A 12,360-nucleotide genomic window follows, 5' to 3' on the forward strand; every position below is an offset into this window, starting at 1 on the left:
TATCCGGCCACGCCACGCAATGACCAATGACGCAACACGACCGGCCGATACTATCCTTTCCCCGAAACGGACGCCGACATGTGGGCTAAAGTTTCCCTGCGCGGCCCACATGTCATGTCTCAACAGAGGCTTTTGCCACCCAATCGCACAGCTGATACATGTGGATCAGGTAATTCCACAAGTTCTCCGAAACAAGATTGACACGGAAAAACCAATAGAACCAAAATAGGGGCCCAACCGCCTGTGTCCTCCTTTCCGTTCTCTCCCCAATCTCTCTCACCTTTTTCCGCCCTCCCGATTCGCCGATTCGGCCTCGCTCGCGTCGCCTCTTCCCTCCCCTCACCTGCGTGGTTCCAGAAGGAGCTGGTGGTGGTGGTGGTGGCTGCCTAATCCGCGGCGCGCTGCGCCAATCCGCCGCCAGCAATGCTGCAGGAGTTCGTCGACAACGTCATCGCCGTTACCAAGGAGTAAGCAGCCGGCCTTCCCCCATCCCCAACCCCGCGATTCCGCTGGATGTGTGTGTGTGTGTGTGCCGGTGGCGTGATGTACATGTACTAGGGAATGGTTCATCAGGGCGCGGGGAGTCGTCCACCTCAGAGGGTTCGTGTGCCCCTGATGGGATGGTTCGGTTGGGTTGAGGGTCGGCTTGTTTGATGAAGGGATTTGGGGCGACGAGCTGCGTGTTGCTACTCACGAATTTCGAGTTGGGTTAACGTTTATCTTTGAAAACCTTGTAGGATGTTAGCCTCCGTAGTGATGATTGCGTTGCGGTAGGATTAGCGTTGATGAGAATGTGTACTTGTAAGAATAATACTGATTGTCGCAGCTCCTGATTATGAAGCTGGTTCTGAAGATTTCCTAACAGAAGTAGCCTGAAGGGCGATTTGCGAAAACAGGGCATGGTTGGTCTCAGAAAAAGAAAAGAGAGGGCATGGTTGCCTCATCCAATCCTAAATAGATGATGATGTTTTTTTGTTCAAGGATACTGAACTTCTAATAATTTGCCCATTAATATCCATGAAAGCAGCTTTCCCCTTCTGAGATTATACTGGTAGATTAACACAACATGGCAAGTGCAAGTGTGCCCTAGCACATGCCTAGAATTGCAGAGGCTAGCGCTAAATCCATGAGCACATAAGCGTGTACATGCAATGCTTCTATAGTTCTACCTGATATACACAAGTAATCCTCAACAATGGCTTGTAGAAGGATCAAAGATAGTGTCATGACATAGATGATTAACACTAATGGGCCAAGTGGCCAAACTCCATTCTCGTTGACCCATTCATAAAGCCTTGTATATGTCAGCTACCAGTTTTTGTAATACTCATAGCTAGGGAGGGGTTCTAGTATGAATAACCAGACATTTATTTATCCAGGCTACCGGGTGGATTTTTTGAAATACGAGTTTTTCTGATATTTGCAAAAGTGGATAGTTATATTCTCTTTGAATATCCTTTCCAAAGCTGTTGATAAAGTTTAAGATGGGACTATAAGTATCTTTGGCATTTGATGAACTTGTGGGTTGTAACATATGACCCTGACGAACCTAATACTTATTTGACCTTCTTGTAGAGAACTATGCTTTCTAACTTAAATTTTTTTGTAGTGAAGGGCTCTCATGGTTCATACATCTTATTTGTGTCTCTGGGAGACAATTCCAGGAACTCGAACTAAACTAATTGATTTCATTTAAAATTCTTGGTTTCATCTGCATGTTGCTTTTTAGACAAGGAATTGAAGAGTGCGACTTAAGTTTGATCTTGTTTTAGGTTTTTAGCTCTGCTGCAGAATTCTACTTGAGCCTCTGATCAGCATTTGACACATGTGCTCCATGGTAGTTTGAGACTAAAGAAATTCTTGATATCGTTTGTATGCAGTTCTTAAGACAAGGAACATAAAGTGCCATTTAGTTGGTCTTTTCTTAGCCCTTCAGTACATACAGCATGCACCATTTGACTTCTGGTACTTCTATGGGCAGATCTGTGAAGACATTCACATATGAGTCACTGAACAACATTGCAAGGTTCATCAATGGAATATCAGCACTCTTATTGACTCTGTTACCTGGGAAAGGCAACATTTTAGAAGGGATCAGTGGCTGGGAACTGAAGCCAGCTCTCCGTGGGCCACGCCTCCCTCGTTGGATGGAAAGGTAATGTTAGCATTCTTTCATATGAGTTAAATTATAGTGGAAATTTATGATTTATGATATATGCTGTTATGATGTACTCTTATTTGTCTGTGATGATAAGGAACATGTGCTATTCTTAGAACTCAGTAGGAAAATAGCAAGTTTATTTTTTGAGGAAAGGAAAATAGCAAGTATTGATTGAATCCGTACCTGCTCTGTAACAATAAATTCTGTACGAGCAATTTGAATCTCCATAACCTGTTACTTTCTAGTATATTTTATGCCAGCTATTTGAACCAGTGCGTCTGCCCAGTGAGACCTATGTTTGGTACTTCGGTTGCTGGATAGATTCTGTCTCATGTAATGGTAAATGATTTGTTCCAGTTTGTCTTAATTTCCATGAGAACTTATGTATACCAACTTTAGCCTTGATATATACTCCCTCCGTCCCAAATTGTATGTTGTTTTGGCTTTTCTAGATGCTTATTAAAAGTTATGAATCTAGAAATAGCGTATATCTAAGTGCATAGCAAAAGCTATGAATCTAGAAAAGCCAAAACGACTTACAATTTGAAACGGAGGGAGTACCACTACCACAGTATGCATGTTCCTGTTTACGTTAACTATTGTAATGTAGTATGCATATTCATGGTTTCTTTGGGAACATAGTTTTGCTCTTTTCTGATGACTCCATTATTCTTGTCCTGAGCTCAGTGGGGTCTCTTCATTTAATGAGTTCATCCATGAACTTTCTGCCGATTCGGATACTGAATCAGTTGCTGACTCTATCACTGGGGATGATGAAAATGAAGAGTTTGTCTGTCCGCCCTCTCCATTGTCCCAAAGTTCACGACTATCACGTGCAAGCAGCTTTGGTAGACGTGATCGTCGATTGAGAAGGCATATCAGATATGCAGTTTCCTGGATTCTTTGGCCATTGAGATTCTTCATATCTTTGTTACTTGTTCTGTTCAGTGCCATCAAGTTTCGGATAATAAGGTCATCTTCTAAAAGTGCAGAAACACCTCATTATTCAAGAAGTAGTCCTGCCAAGAGATCATTTCATATAAGGGATCAGTTTCTCCAACGCACGACCGATAGGAGGCGTGGAGTTTTTGAGGTAGTATTTGAGTTTCTGCTTGTCAATCTGTACTTTCTTTGGCAAATTATGATGTTTTGAACCTTTCTTGTTCAATTCTCCTACACACATATAGTATTCATCCACCTACTTGGTTTCTTCTTTTCATATAGGATCTCCATCTGGCAATTGAGATTTTCATTGAATCAGTCTTTGACATTGTTCACAAAGGAGCACATTATGTTCTTTCTCCTTCAGAAGTGTGGCAGAAGTTATTTAGCTGGATTCATGGAAGTGGCCATGATACCAGTCCTGTTGTTGATGTACCAACAGCTAATGTTGGCAGTGATAATCCAGTTCCAACTGAGAGGAAAGCTGTGAATCGTCATTCTTTGAACACAGATTCCCGAACATGTGAGGATGTTATTACTGAGCTTGGGTGAGCACACCTGTCCCTTTTATTTGTGCAACGTTCGAAGCCAAGATTTTGGATAGCAATAGTATCATTAACATGTATGCTGTGGCTTCTGGTACTACTGTAGGTTATTTCCTGTATATGTGCTAAAATATGCTAAATATAGCACTGTTGTCATATAGTAGATAATTGATATAGCTAGCTTCATCGAAATAAAGAACTCACGACTTTCTTTTCTTCAGATATCCATTTGAGGCTATAAAGGTTGTTACTTCAGATGGGTATGTTCTGTTGCTGGAGAGAATTCCAAGGTGAAAACAATACCTGTCTCATTTCATCGTCTTTCCTGATGTTTGTGGATAGAAATTTGATGCATTACTCTTTTATTAGGCGTGATTCGCAGAAGGTTGTCTTGTTGCAGCATGGAATACTGGACTCATCTATGGGGTGAGTGCTGACCAAATCACCGTTGACAATGTTATTGACATTCCAGGCAGCTTTAGGACATTCGCCATTCTTTACGAAGTCGTATTTTCTTCATTAGTTTTATCGTTTTCTGATTTCCGAACTATCCTTTGTTTGCATCTTTACAACCTGAACAGTTTTGCCACTTCACAAGCAGCAAGTTTTCCAAAAAAGGAAAGTTGTACTTTGTTTGCGTCATTTGACCTTTTGGGTGGTGTGGGAATTTAAACAGATTGCAAGATCTACAGAAATATGAGCTGATGGTATAGTTGTTTCCATGTTTTCCCGTAGTGAGTGGCAGATAGCTAAATATATTAGGCAGTGAGTGTAATTTTTAGTTGAAATCAGCACATTGATTAATCAAGAGAGTTGTGTAGTTGTGCCTCCAACCTTGTCTAAAACATACCTGGCTATAATCAGTTGCTGCACTTCTGATCTGTATGCTGGCAAGTGACAATGGTATCTTTCCTGTATAATCCTTCTTGTTAGTCAGTAGTGGTAATCTTCACAGAAACTGATATTGGGATGTTCTTAACAAGAGTTATGCATGTAATTAGTTTGTTTGATAACATGAGTTCCTTAAAGTTAGACATGGGTATTAAAGATTTAAAATTGTTTTCCATGTTTACTGTTCTCAACTTTTGTTTATAACTGAATCTGCATGTTTAGTGTTTTCCACAGACAATCAGAACATCTTAGTGCTAAAATTACTTTTTATATAATTTTTTTGTGCTACTGAATACAACGTCCAAATAAAGAAGAGCTGCTGAGATGATTGCGCAATTTGGATGATTAGCAAAAATGTTCAGTTAACTTGTTTAAGCTTTAGTTGAAAGCAGTTTATCTGATGGGTATGATATTCTTCTGGACATTATTTGAGCCTCATCTATCATCCTGTTATTTACGGTGCAGTTGGGTATCAAATGGTGTTGTTGGCTCGCCAGCATTTGCAGCTTATGATCAAGGTCAGAAATAAAACTGGATAAGTGGATATAGGGCATTATGGTGCTGTGCAGTAAGTGCTAATTATTTTTTTTCCTGGAATGTAGGTTATGATGTTTTTCTTGGAAATCTACGAGGTTTAGTCTCAAGAGAGCATATAGATAAAAACATTTCTTCCTACAAGTAAGTATTAAGCAGGCCTTCTGTACGTATCTGATTTTATCACAATCAGGAAATCTATCCTGTGAAAAATTATTTTGTTAATTCTGCTTGTGCATCATTCTTGAACCTTTGTCAGATACTGGAAGTATTCTGTTAATGAGCATGGAACAAAAGATATGCCTGCAATAATTGAGGAAATCCACAAGATTAAAACTTCAGAACTTGGCAAAAGTCAGCCCTTATCAGGAGAGGAGACAGAGGTTCAAAATGATAAGATAAAAAAATTGGAAGAGCAGGCTTCACAAGGCGGTGCAGAAGATCAACCCTACAAGCTTTGTGCTGTGTGCCACAGCTTGGGAGGTGCAGTTATGTTGATGTATGTGGTGACTTCAAGGATCACACAGAAGCCCCACAGGTTGTCGAGATTGGTCCTGCTATCTCCTGCAGGTTTTCATGAGGATTCGAATGTGGTGTTCAGTATGGTGGAGAAGCTCCTTCTGTTTGTTGGTCCAGTACTTGCACCTCTAATACCTGGGCTTTACATCCCAACTCGATTCTTTAGGATGCTTCTGAACAAATTAGCTAGGGATTTCCACAACTATCCAGCTTTGGGAGGACTTGTCCAAACCCTTATGGGCTACGTTGTTGGTGGTGACAGTTCAAATTGGGTAGGAGTACTCGGTCTGCCCCACTACAACATGGATGACATGCCTGGTGTATCATTTCATGTTGCACTTCACCTCGCCCAGATAAAGAGGGCAAAGAAGTTCCAAATGTATGACTATGGCAGCCATGCAGCAAATATGGAAGCATATGGAACACCAGAGCCATTGGACCTGGGAGCTCATTATGGTCTCATTGACATTCCTGTGGACTTGGTCGCTGGGCAGAGGGACAGAGTTATCTCACCATCCATGGTGAAGAAGCACTACAAGCTGATGCGGAAATCTGGAGTGGAGGTCTCATACAATGAATTTGAGTATGCTCATTTGGATTTCACATTCTCACACAGGGAGGAGCTTTTGTCCTATGTCATGTCCCGCCTACTCTTAGTAACTGATCCAGGTAAAGGACGCATCAAGCAGAGCACTATGCGTCTCAGGAAATCAAAGAAAGTTCATTCAGAAATCGAGGAGAATGTGGAGTGCAGAGCCAAGGAGGAAGCCGATGAACTAGCTGGACGTACTGCCTGATGTGGACTGCAGGTTGAGGGTGTGTTGTATGTAAGTATGTGAATAGGATACTCACGCCGTCTATACATTCTACACCGTGTGGAAGATCTGGGGATGAATAGTTTTCTGCTTCTAGCAGTTGTGTTCATGGGGATCGATTTTTTGAATCCCTGTAGGAAACAGTAGCTAAACATGCATAGCCTCTGTAGTGCTGTAGCTGTACTGCTGTTTTAAAGGATACCGAGAAAGAGAACACGGCTAAGGAGCAGATGGTTGTACTTGGCGAATGCTCTGTAGTTTTGAGACACTTCTTTTGATGTTCCGAGTGCTGTTCTGTTGCAATCAATCACACAGTCTGTTCCAAGAATGGTGATAAAGAGTCTGAATGACAGCCATGCATGGGATGGAGCATGGACGCGAAGAGCCGGAGTTGACGCATGTTGCAAAGATTCACGTTCCGGGCTCAAGTTTTTGGCCCTGTTGGGTAGGGCTCTGGTTTGGCTTCTCCCAAAATAGCTCCGGCTTATCCGTGGAGCAGTTTCTTTGATGGAGTTGAAGCTATTTTGAAGAATGTTCGGCAAAACGACTTCTCCGTTCTCATGAATGGCTCCTCTGGTGGAGCGGTTTCTTTGGTGGAGTTGAATCTATTTTGAAGAATGTTTAGCAAAATAGCTTCTCCGTTCTCATGAATGAATAAAGGAGTTCAAATGTCCAATGTCCCTCCCTTTATGATTTGGTTCTATAAATGATTTTATGCATCGCCTTTAGTTGATAATTTGATTTCATATGAAATAATATTAAACAATTTATTGCAACAAATACTCCAACAACATGAAAAAAAATGCAAAATAACTAAGGGGGTGTTTGGATCCCCAGGCTAAACTTTAGCCCTTGTCACATCGAATGTTTGGACACTAATTAGGAGTATTAAATATAGGCTAATTATAAAACCAATTTCACAACCCTTAGGCTAAATTGCGAGACGAATCTATTAAGCCTAATTAGTCCATGATTTGACAATATAGTGCTACAATAAACATTCGCTAATGATGGATTAATTAGGCTTAATAGATTCGTCTCGCGATTTAGCCTAGGGGTTCTGCAATTAGTTTTGTAATCAGCTCATGTTTAGTCCTCCTAATTAGCATCCGAATATCCGATGTGACACGGATTAAATTTTAGCTCCAGGATCCAAACACCCTGTCAACGTAAAAGGTAAAGGTAAAAGGAAGTTAGTAAATTCACCGTGAAAACAACTATCATAGCATGTAATATTTTATTTAAAATAATTTTTAGAGTTTTTTTAGTCCTTTAACTCAATTTATGAGGATTTTGAGTCCAAACTTTATTGCAATTTTTATTTCATTCTTTCTTTTTTTTTTCAATCCGAGAGAATTGTGGTACAAAATCCAACAAATTTGGACCCAATTTTAGGGGGAACTAATGCAAATCGAAGGAAAACGGAGCACTGATTAAAACGATTTTTTTTTATAAAGGACTTCATTCAGAATTAAAAGCAATGTACATGGTTTAGGCTCAGAAGACCCCATTGTACAGATAGCAGTGCTGAAAGAACAGCACAAGGATGGCCATGTTCAGACTTTGTACACACTGAAGTAGGAACCCTCTGAGAACCCAAACTTCTCGCTTTAACAGCAAGAAGGTGAGCTGCATGATTTTGAATTCTAGAGATCTTGACAACTTCGAAAGCATTAGGTGAAATAAGTTCCTGGAATTGAGAAACCCATGGCTTAAGCTTCCATGGAGAACTGAGAACATCACTCTGAAGGTATGTAACCGCCATGAGGCAATCAGAGCCAATCCCACCAGAATACACCTGCAACACAGAAAGATACTTTGCCGCCAAAAGGAGAGTCGCCAGCTCAGCCATGGCCACCGATTATGCTCTCACTGTTCCCAGTACCTGCAGACAACAAGAGAATATGGTGGATCTGAGATCAATCAGCACACCGAGGCCTGATGTTCTGTAACCTGTTCCTTGGCCATCAGGTTGTAGAGCTGCATCTGCATAAGCAAAAACAAAAGGCTGCCAATGTTGGCTATTTTGTGAGTGCTGCATGAGATCAATAGATGGTATGATAAAAGGAAAGGATTGATGAATGGAATTAGTTGTAGTAGAGGTCCTTGTTGCCAAATTTGCAGTTAAACCTGCATGAATATCAAACAAGATAGAAGTAGCAATGTCTGCATGTACTTCATGATTAAGCCTATTCACAGACCCCTTGTTGAATCTAAAATCATTCCTTGCTTTCCAAAGATACCAGAGCCTAGTAAACACTTCCTGCAAAATATCATTAGAAAGATTGTTTGATAAAATTGCTTACGAAGTACTTTGAAGGCCATCTAGTTCCTGCAACAAAATGTCAGTTCTCAAGGGGATGGGTGCAGTAAACCAAACTGCTCTAGCAAAATTACATTCAAAAAACAAATGGAAATCAGTTTCATCAGCCCCGCAAAGTTTGCAGGTGTTATCTATTCTAGTACTGAAAGTAGCAGCTCGATGACCAGTAGCTATGGAGCATCTAATAACCCTCCAAGAAAAAGCCTTGATGCGAGGAGGAATAGTTTTATGCTTCCAGACTCGATTAAGAATAGAAAGAGCTGCAGCAGAGATAGCTCTAGGACCCTGACTAGGCAAAGAATGAGGAGCCTGAGAAGCAAGGAACTTATAGGCATGTTTGGTGGAGCAAGTACCTTTGGAAGAATGCTTCCAACAAAGTTGATCAACAGAATTAGAAGAGACTTTAGGAACATGAAGAACATCTTGAGCAAAAGGTTGACTAAAAGTGGAGTTAACCAGATTTTCATTGAAAGTGGACTGATGTTCATTCCATAATTCAGAAACCAAATTAGGAAGATGTTTGTTAATATGAGGATCTCTCAAGTGGTTATGAATTTCTTCCCAATTATCACACCAAGGATCAGTCCAAATATTAGAATTACCTTTATGAATCTGTAGCACACTCTGCTGATGAAGATGATATTTTACCTGCATGATAGAAGACCAAAAGGCAGATCTAGTGCCAAAAACTACTATTTGGAAAATATTTTGCCTTTAGAACAGAAGTCAGAAAAAGGATCCTTATTAGTAGCAATTAACCATGCAGAGTGGAGAACCAAGCTCTTGTTAACAATGTGAATTTTTCTTATACCAAGACCCCTAGCTGATTTTGGTTGGCAGATGTCATCCCAAGACCTAAAATAGAAAGGCTTCGCAGAATCTTCTTCTTGGACTCCTTGCCACCAGAAGCGTCTAAGGATGGAATTGATCTTCTCTGTACAAGCTTTAGAGAACAAGATATTCTGCATGTAGTATGTAGGAATGGAAGCCAAAACAGAATTAATGAGTAATTCTACCTGCATGATTTAGCCTATTTGCCTTAATACCAGTAAGCTTTGCCCTGAACTTGTTTAGAGCAACTCCAAGAGGCTGCTAATCTTACCCCCAATACCCTTTTTAGGAAAAAAGAGAGAAAAAATGAACTCCAACAATCCACCTAAACTTTTCCCAATTTTTTAGCGACGCTAAAAAACAGCCTACCATCACGTATATTTTAGCGTTGGTGTTCCTCCCCCAATCCTGATTCCCGTACGCCTGCGCGTCCCTTCCGATGGGCCCAATACGATGACGTGGCCCGTGTTTGAAATATTGGGGGCTATTTATTAGCGATCTGCTGTGGACTGATATGTTTTTGGGGGAAATTTTTTTTTGGAAAACCCCTAATACATAGTTTTGGGGAAGATTTTTTTAGGATACTCTTGGAGTTGCTCTTAGAGTGAAACTGTATGCCTTGGTTCTGTCTTTGTAAGAAAAAGATGAGTGGTTTGGGAGTTCATCAAAGGAACATGGAAAAGATTTATGATCTCTTATTTAGTGTAGATATCCACATGTTTACTAAAGAGAATGGAGGATTTTGCCCTAGGAGTCTGACCAGAGGCATGGCAAAAATTATCAAGAATAAGCTTAATTTGTGCAGCTTCAGCAGTAGTGGTCGTACCATAAATAAGAAGATCATTAGCAAAAAGAAGAGAATGAATGGGTGGACAGTTCTGACCAAGGGAAATTCCTGAGAGATGGTTATGTAGCAAAGCAGTTTGCAGGCTGAAAGAAAGCTCATTGATTGCCAAAACAAGAAGGTAGGGAGATAAAGGACAACCTTTTCTAATCCTCTTTGTGAATAAAAATAATCAGAAGGTTGGCCATTAATAATAACAGAAAATTCAGGAGTGGAAATACAAGCCTTAGTAAGATTAACAATCTGCACTGGAAGCCCAACCCTAAGCATAGCATCTGAAATGAAATTCCATTCCACTCTATCAAAAGCTTTAGCTAAGTCAAGTTTAAGGAGGCCTTTATGTTTCCAAGAATAAAGAGCAAAAGAGTGTGTGATTTTCTGGGCAATAATAATATTAGAAGAAATATGTCTACCAGGAATAAAAGTAGACTGAGATAAATGCACTCTATCAGGAAGAAAAGGCTTAATCCTATCAGCTAAGCTTTTAGCTATGATCTTATAAATGACATTACAAAGACTAATAGGTCTGAAATCTTGGGGAATCACAGGAGCATTCATTTTAGGAATTAGCACTATGAAAGTCTTGTTGAGCTCAGGAGGCAACTGACCTGTGCAGTAGAAATTGTGAACCAGGTTGGCCACGTCATCTCACAAGCAGCTCTATAGAAGGCAACGTTAAAACCATCTGGTCCTGGGGCAGCATCCTTCTTCATGTTCTTTATGATTGTCCATAACTCAGATTTATCTGGAATGGTTGCTGTGAAGTCATTCAATAGATTTTCTTCTGTTCTATTTTGCTGAGAGAAAAAGTGAGTGTGATGGTGATCAGTTTGACTTGAGAACAAATTTGTGAAGTAGTTCCTAAAACAAGCAACAATCTGATCCTGTGTTGTTAAAGGGTTCCCCTGCTCATCAGTAAGAAATAGAATTCTGTTTCTTCTTGCTCTCTTGAGAATAGCTTGCTGGAAAAATTTAGTATTTCTATCCCCATCAATTACCCAAAACTTTTTTATCTTTGCTAAACGAAAAATGTTAAGTCAGACATAAGGAGAGGAGGCAGTACGGCTGTCCGGTAACGTTTATAGTTCATTCGGCTTGTGCAATCGATTATGCAAAGATGATTTCGATTCAAGTAAAATGCATAAATGGTATTATGTTTGCTAGAAAGTTTCAATTTGTCCACCGTACTTTAAAAGACATAAAACGCGGCTACTAAATTCACATGACTACATTAATATCGTTATTGACGCACTAATCATACGTATTCGCATGATGTGGCGTCCAGCATGACCAAAATAAGTGTTTTTTTTAAAAAAAATCTATACTTTTAACAAAATATTGTATCTACTAGTAAGTGATGGTAGATGGCCATTAATACAATAGCCCATTCATGGTCCGCCCTTCCGTTTTCCATCTTCTATAGTTTTCTTCCTCATTTTTCCTCATCCACGAACAATGGTTGAGAGGCGGCAATAGGAGGTTGAGCTGCAGCCTGCAGGAATTGATTTGGGGACGGAGTGTATGCAGTGAGCTCCACGATCTCCACAACCTTGCTCTGCTTCGGCAGAGGTGAGATATGGATGAGGTTTACATGCAAGACGAGGTCGAGCAACTCTGGTGCAGGGAGTTTCGCTGGCAGGAAGAGATCAAGCCGCTCAGCAATGGCGAGATGCAGGAGAGCTTAGCCTGCGAGACAAGGTCGAGCCGCTCGTGGCGAGATGGAGGTGAGCTTCATCACCGGGCTACGAGCTCGAGCTGTGGGAGTTTTCACCGGCGGGGGCTGAGCTTAAGCTATGTGGTAAAATTAGCGAGAACCACCAAACTTAGCTGGTTAAACTCCGTAACAATTAGATCTCCAAAGTGACTTCTCAAAGTGACCACAATAGAATATATACTATTGACCTACTTCACATCATGCGAATACATACGACTAATAAGCCAATGATCGTACCACT

At 40.6% G+C, this 12,360-nt stretch overlaps 1 protein-coding gene across 2 annotated transcripts; it reads left to right on the forward strand.

Moving 5' to 3' along the window:
* The first annotated feature begins 235 nt into the window (after nt 1–235).
* Nucleotides 236–6,690, forward strand: LOC117856836 (uncharacterized). Of its 2 annotated transcripts, none has more exons than XM_034739262.2 (9): nt 236–467; nt 1,881–2,155; nt 2,849–3,254; nt 3,386–3,651; nt 3,870–3,938; nt 4,018–4,074; nt 5,005–5,057; nt 5,142–5,217; nt 5,333–6,690. In XM_034739262.2, exons 2-9 carry the CDS (start codon nt 1,947–1,949, stop codon nt 6,387–6,389), a joined length of 2,193 nt encoding a protein of 730 aa, XP_034595153.1. In that variant the 5' UTR covers nt 236–467; nt 1,881–1,946; the 3' UTR covers nt 6,390–6,690. The 2 variants fall into 2 exon arrangements, with proteins under 2 accessions (XP_034595153.1, XP_034595152.1); XM_034739261.2 differs by having other exon boundaries at nt 237–467; nt 1,982–2,155.
* The last annotated feature ends 5,670 nt before the right edge of the window (nt 6,691–12,360 follow it).

This window comes from Setaria viridis, chromosome 5 (genome assembly GCF_005286985.2).
Source record: "Setaria viridis chromosome 5, Setaria_viridis_v4.0, whole genome shotgun sequence".
In the NCBI taxonomy this organism is placed as follows: domain Eukaryota; kingdom Viridiplantae; phylum Streptophyta; class Magnoliopsida; order Poales; family Poaceae; genus Setaria; species Setaria viridis.

What these genes read in the sequence shown, in the direction of transcription:
- LOC117856836 (XM_034739261.2), top strand. Translation starts at nt 424, where the DNA reads ATGCTGCAGGAGTTCGTCGACAACGTCATCGCCGTTACCAAGGA. An exon ending in GGAGGCGTGGAGTTTTTGAG is followed by an intron (nt 3,255 to 3,385) that starts GTAGTATTTGAG and finishes CTTTTCATATAG; the next exon opens with GATCTCCATCTGGCAATTGA. An exon ending in AAAAACATTTCTTCCTACAA is followed by an intron (nt 5,218 to 5,332) that starts GTAAGTATTAAG and finishes AACCTTTGTCAG; the next exon opens with ATACTGGAAGTATTCTGTTA.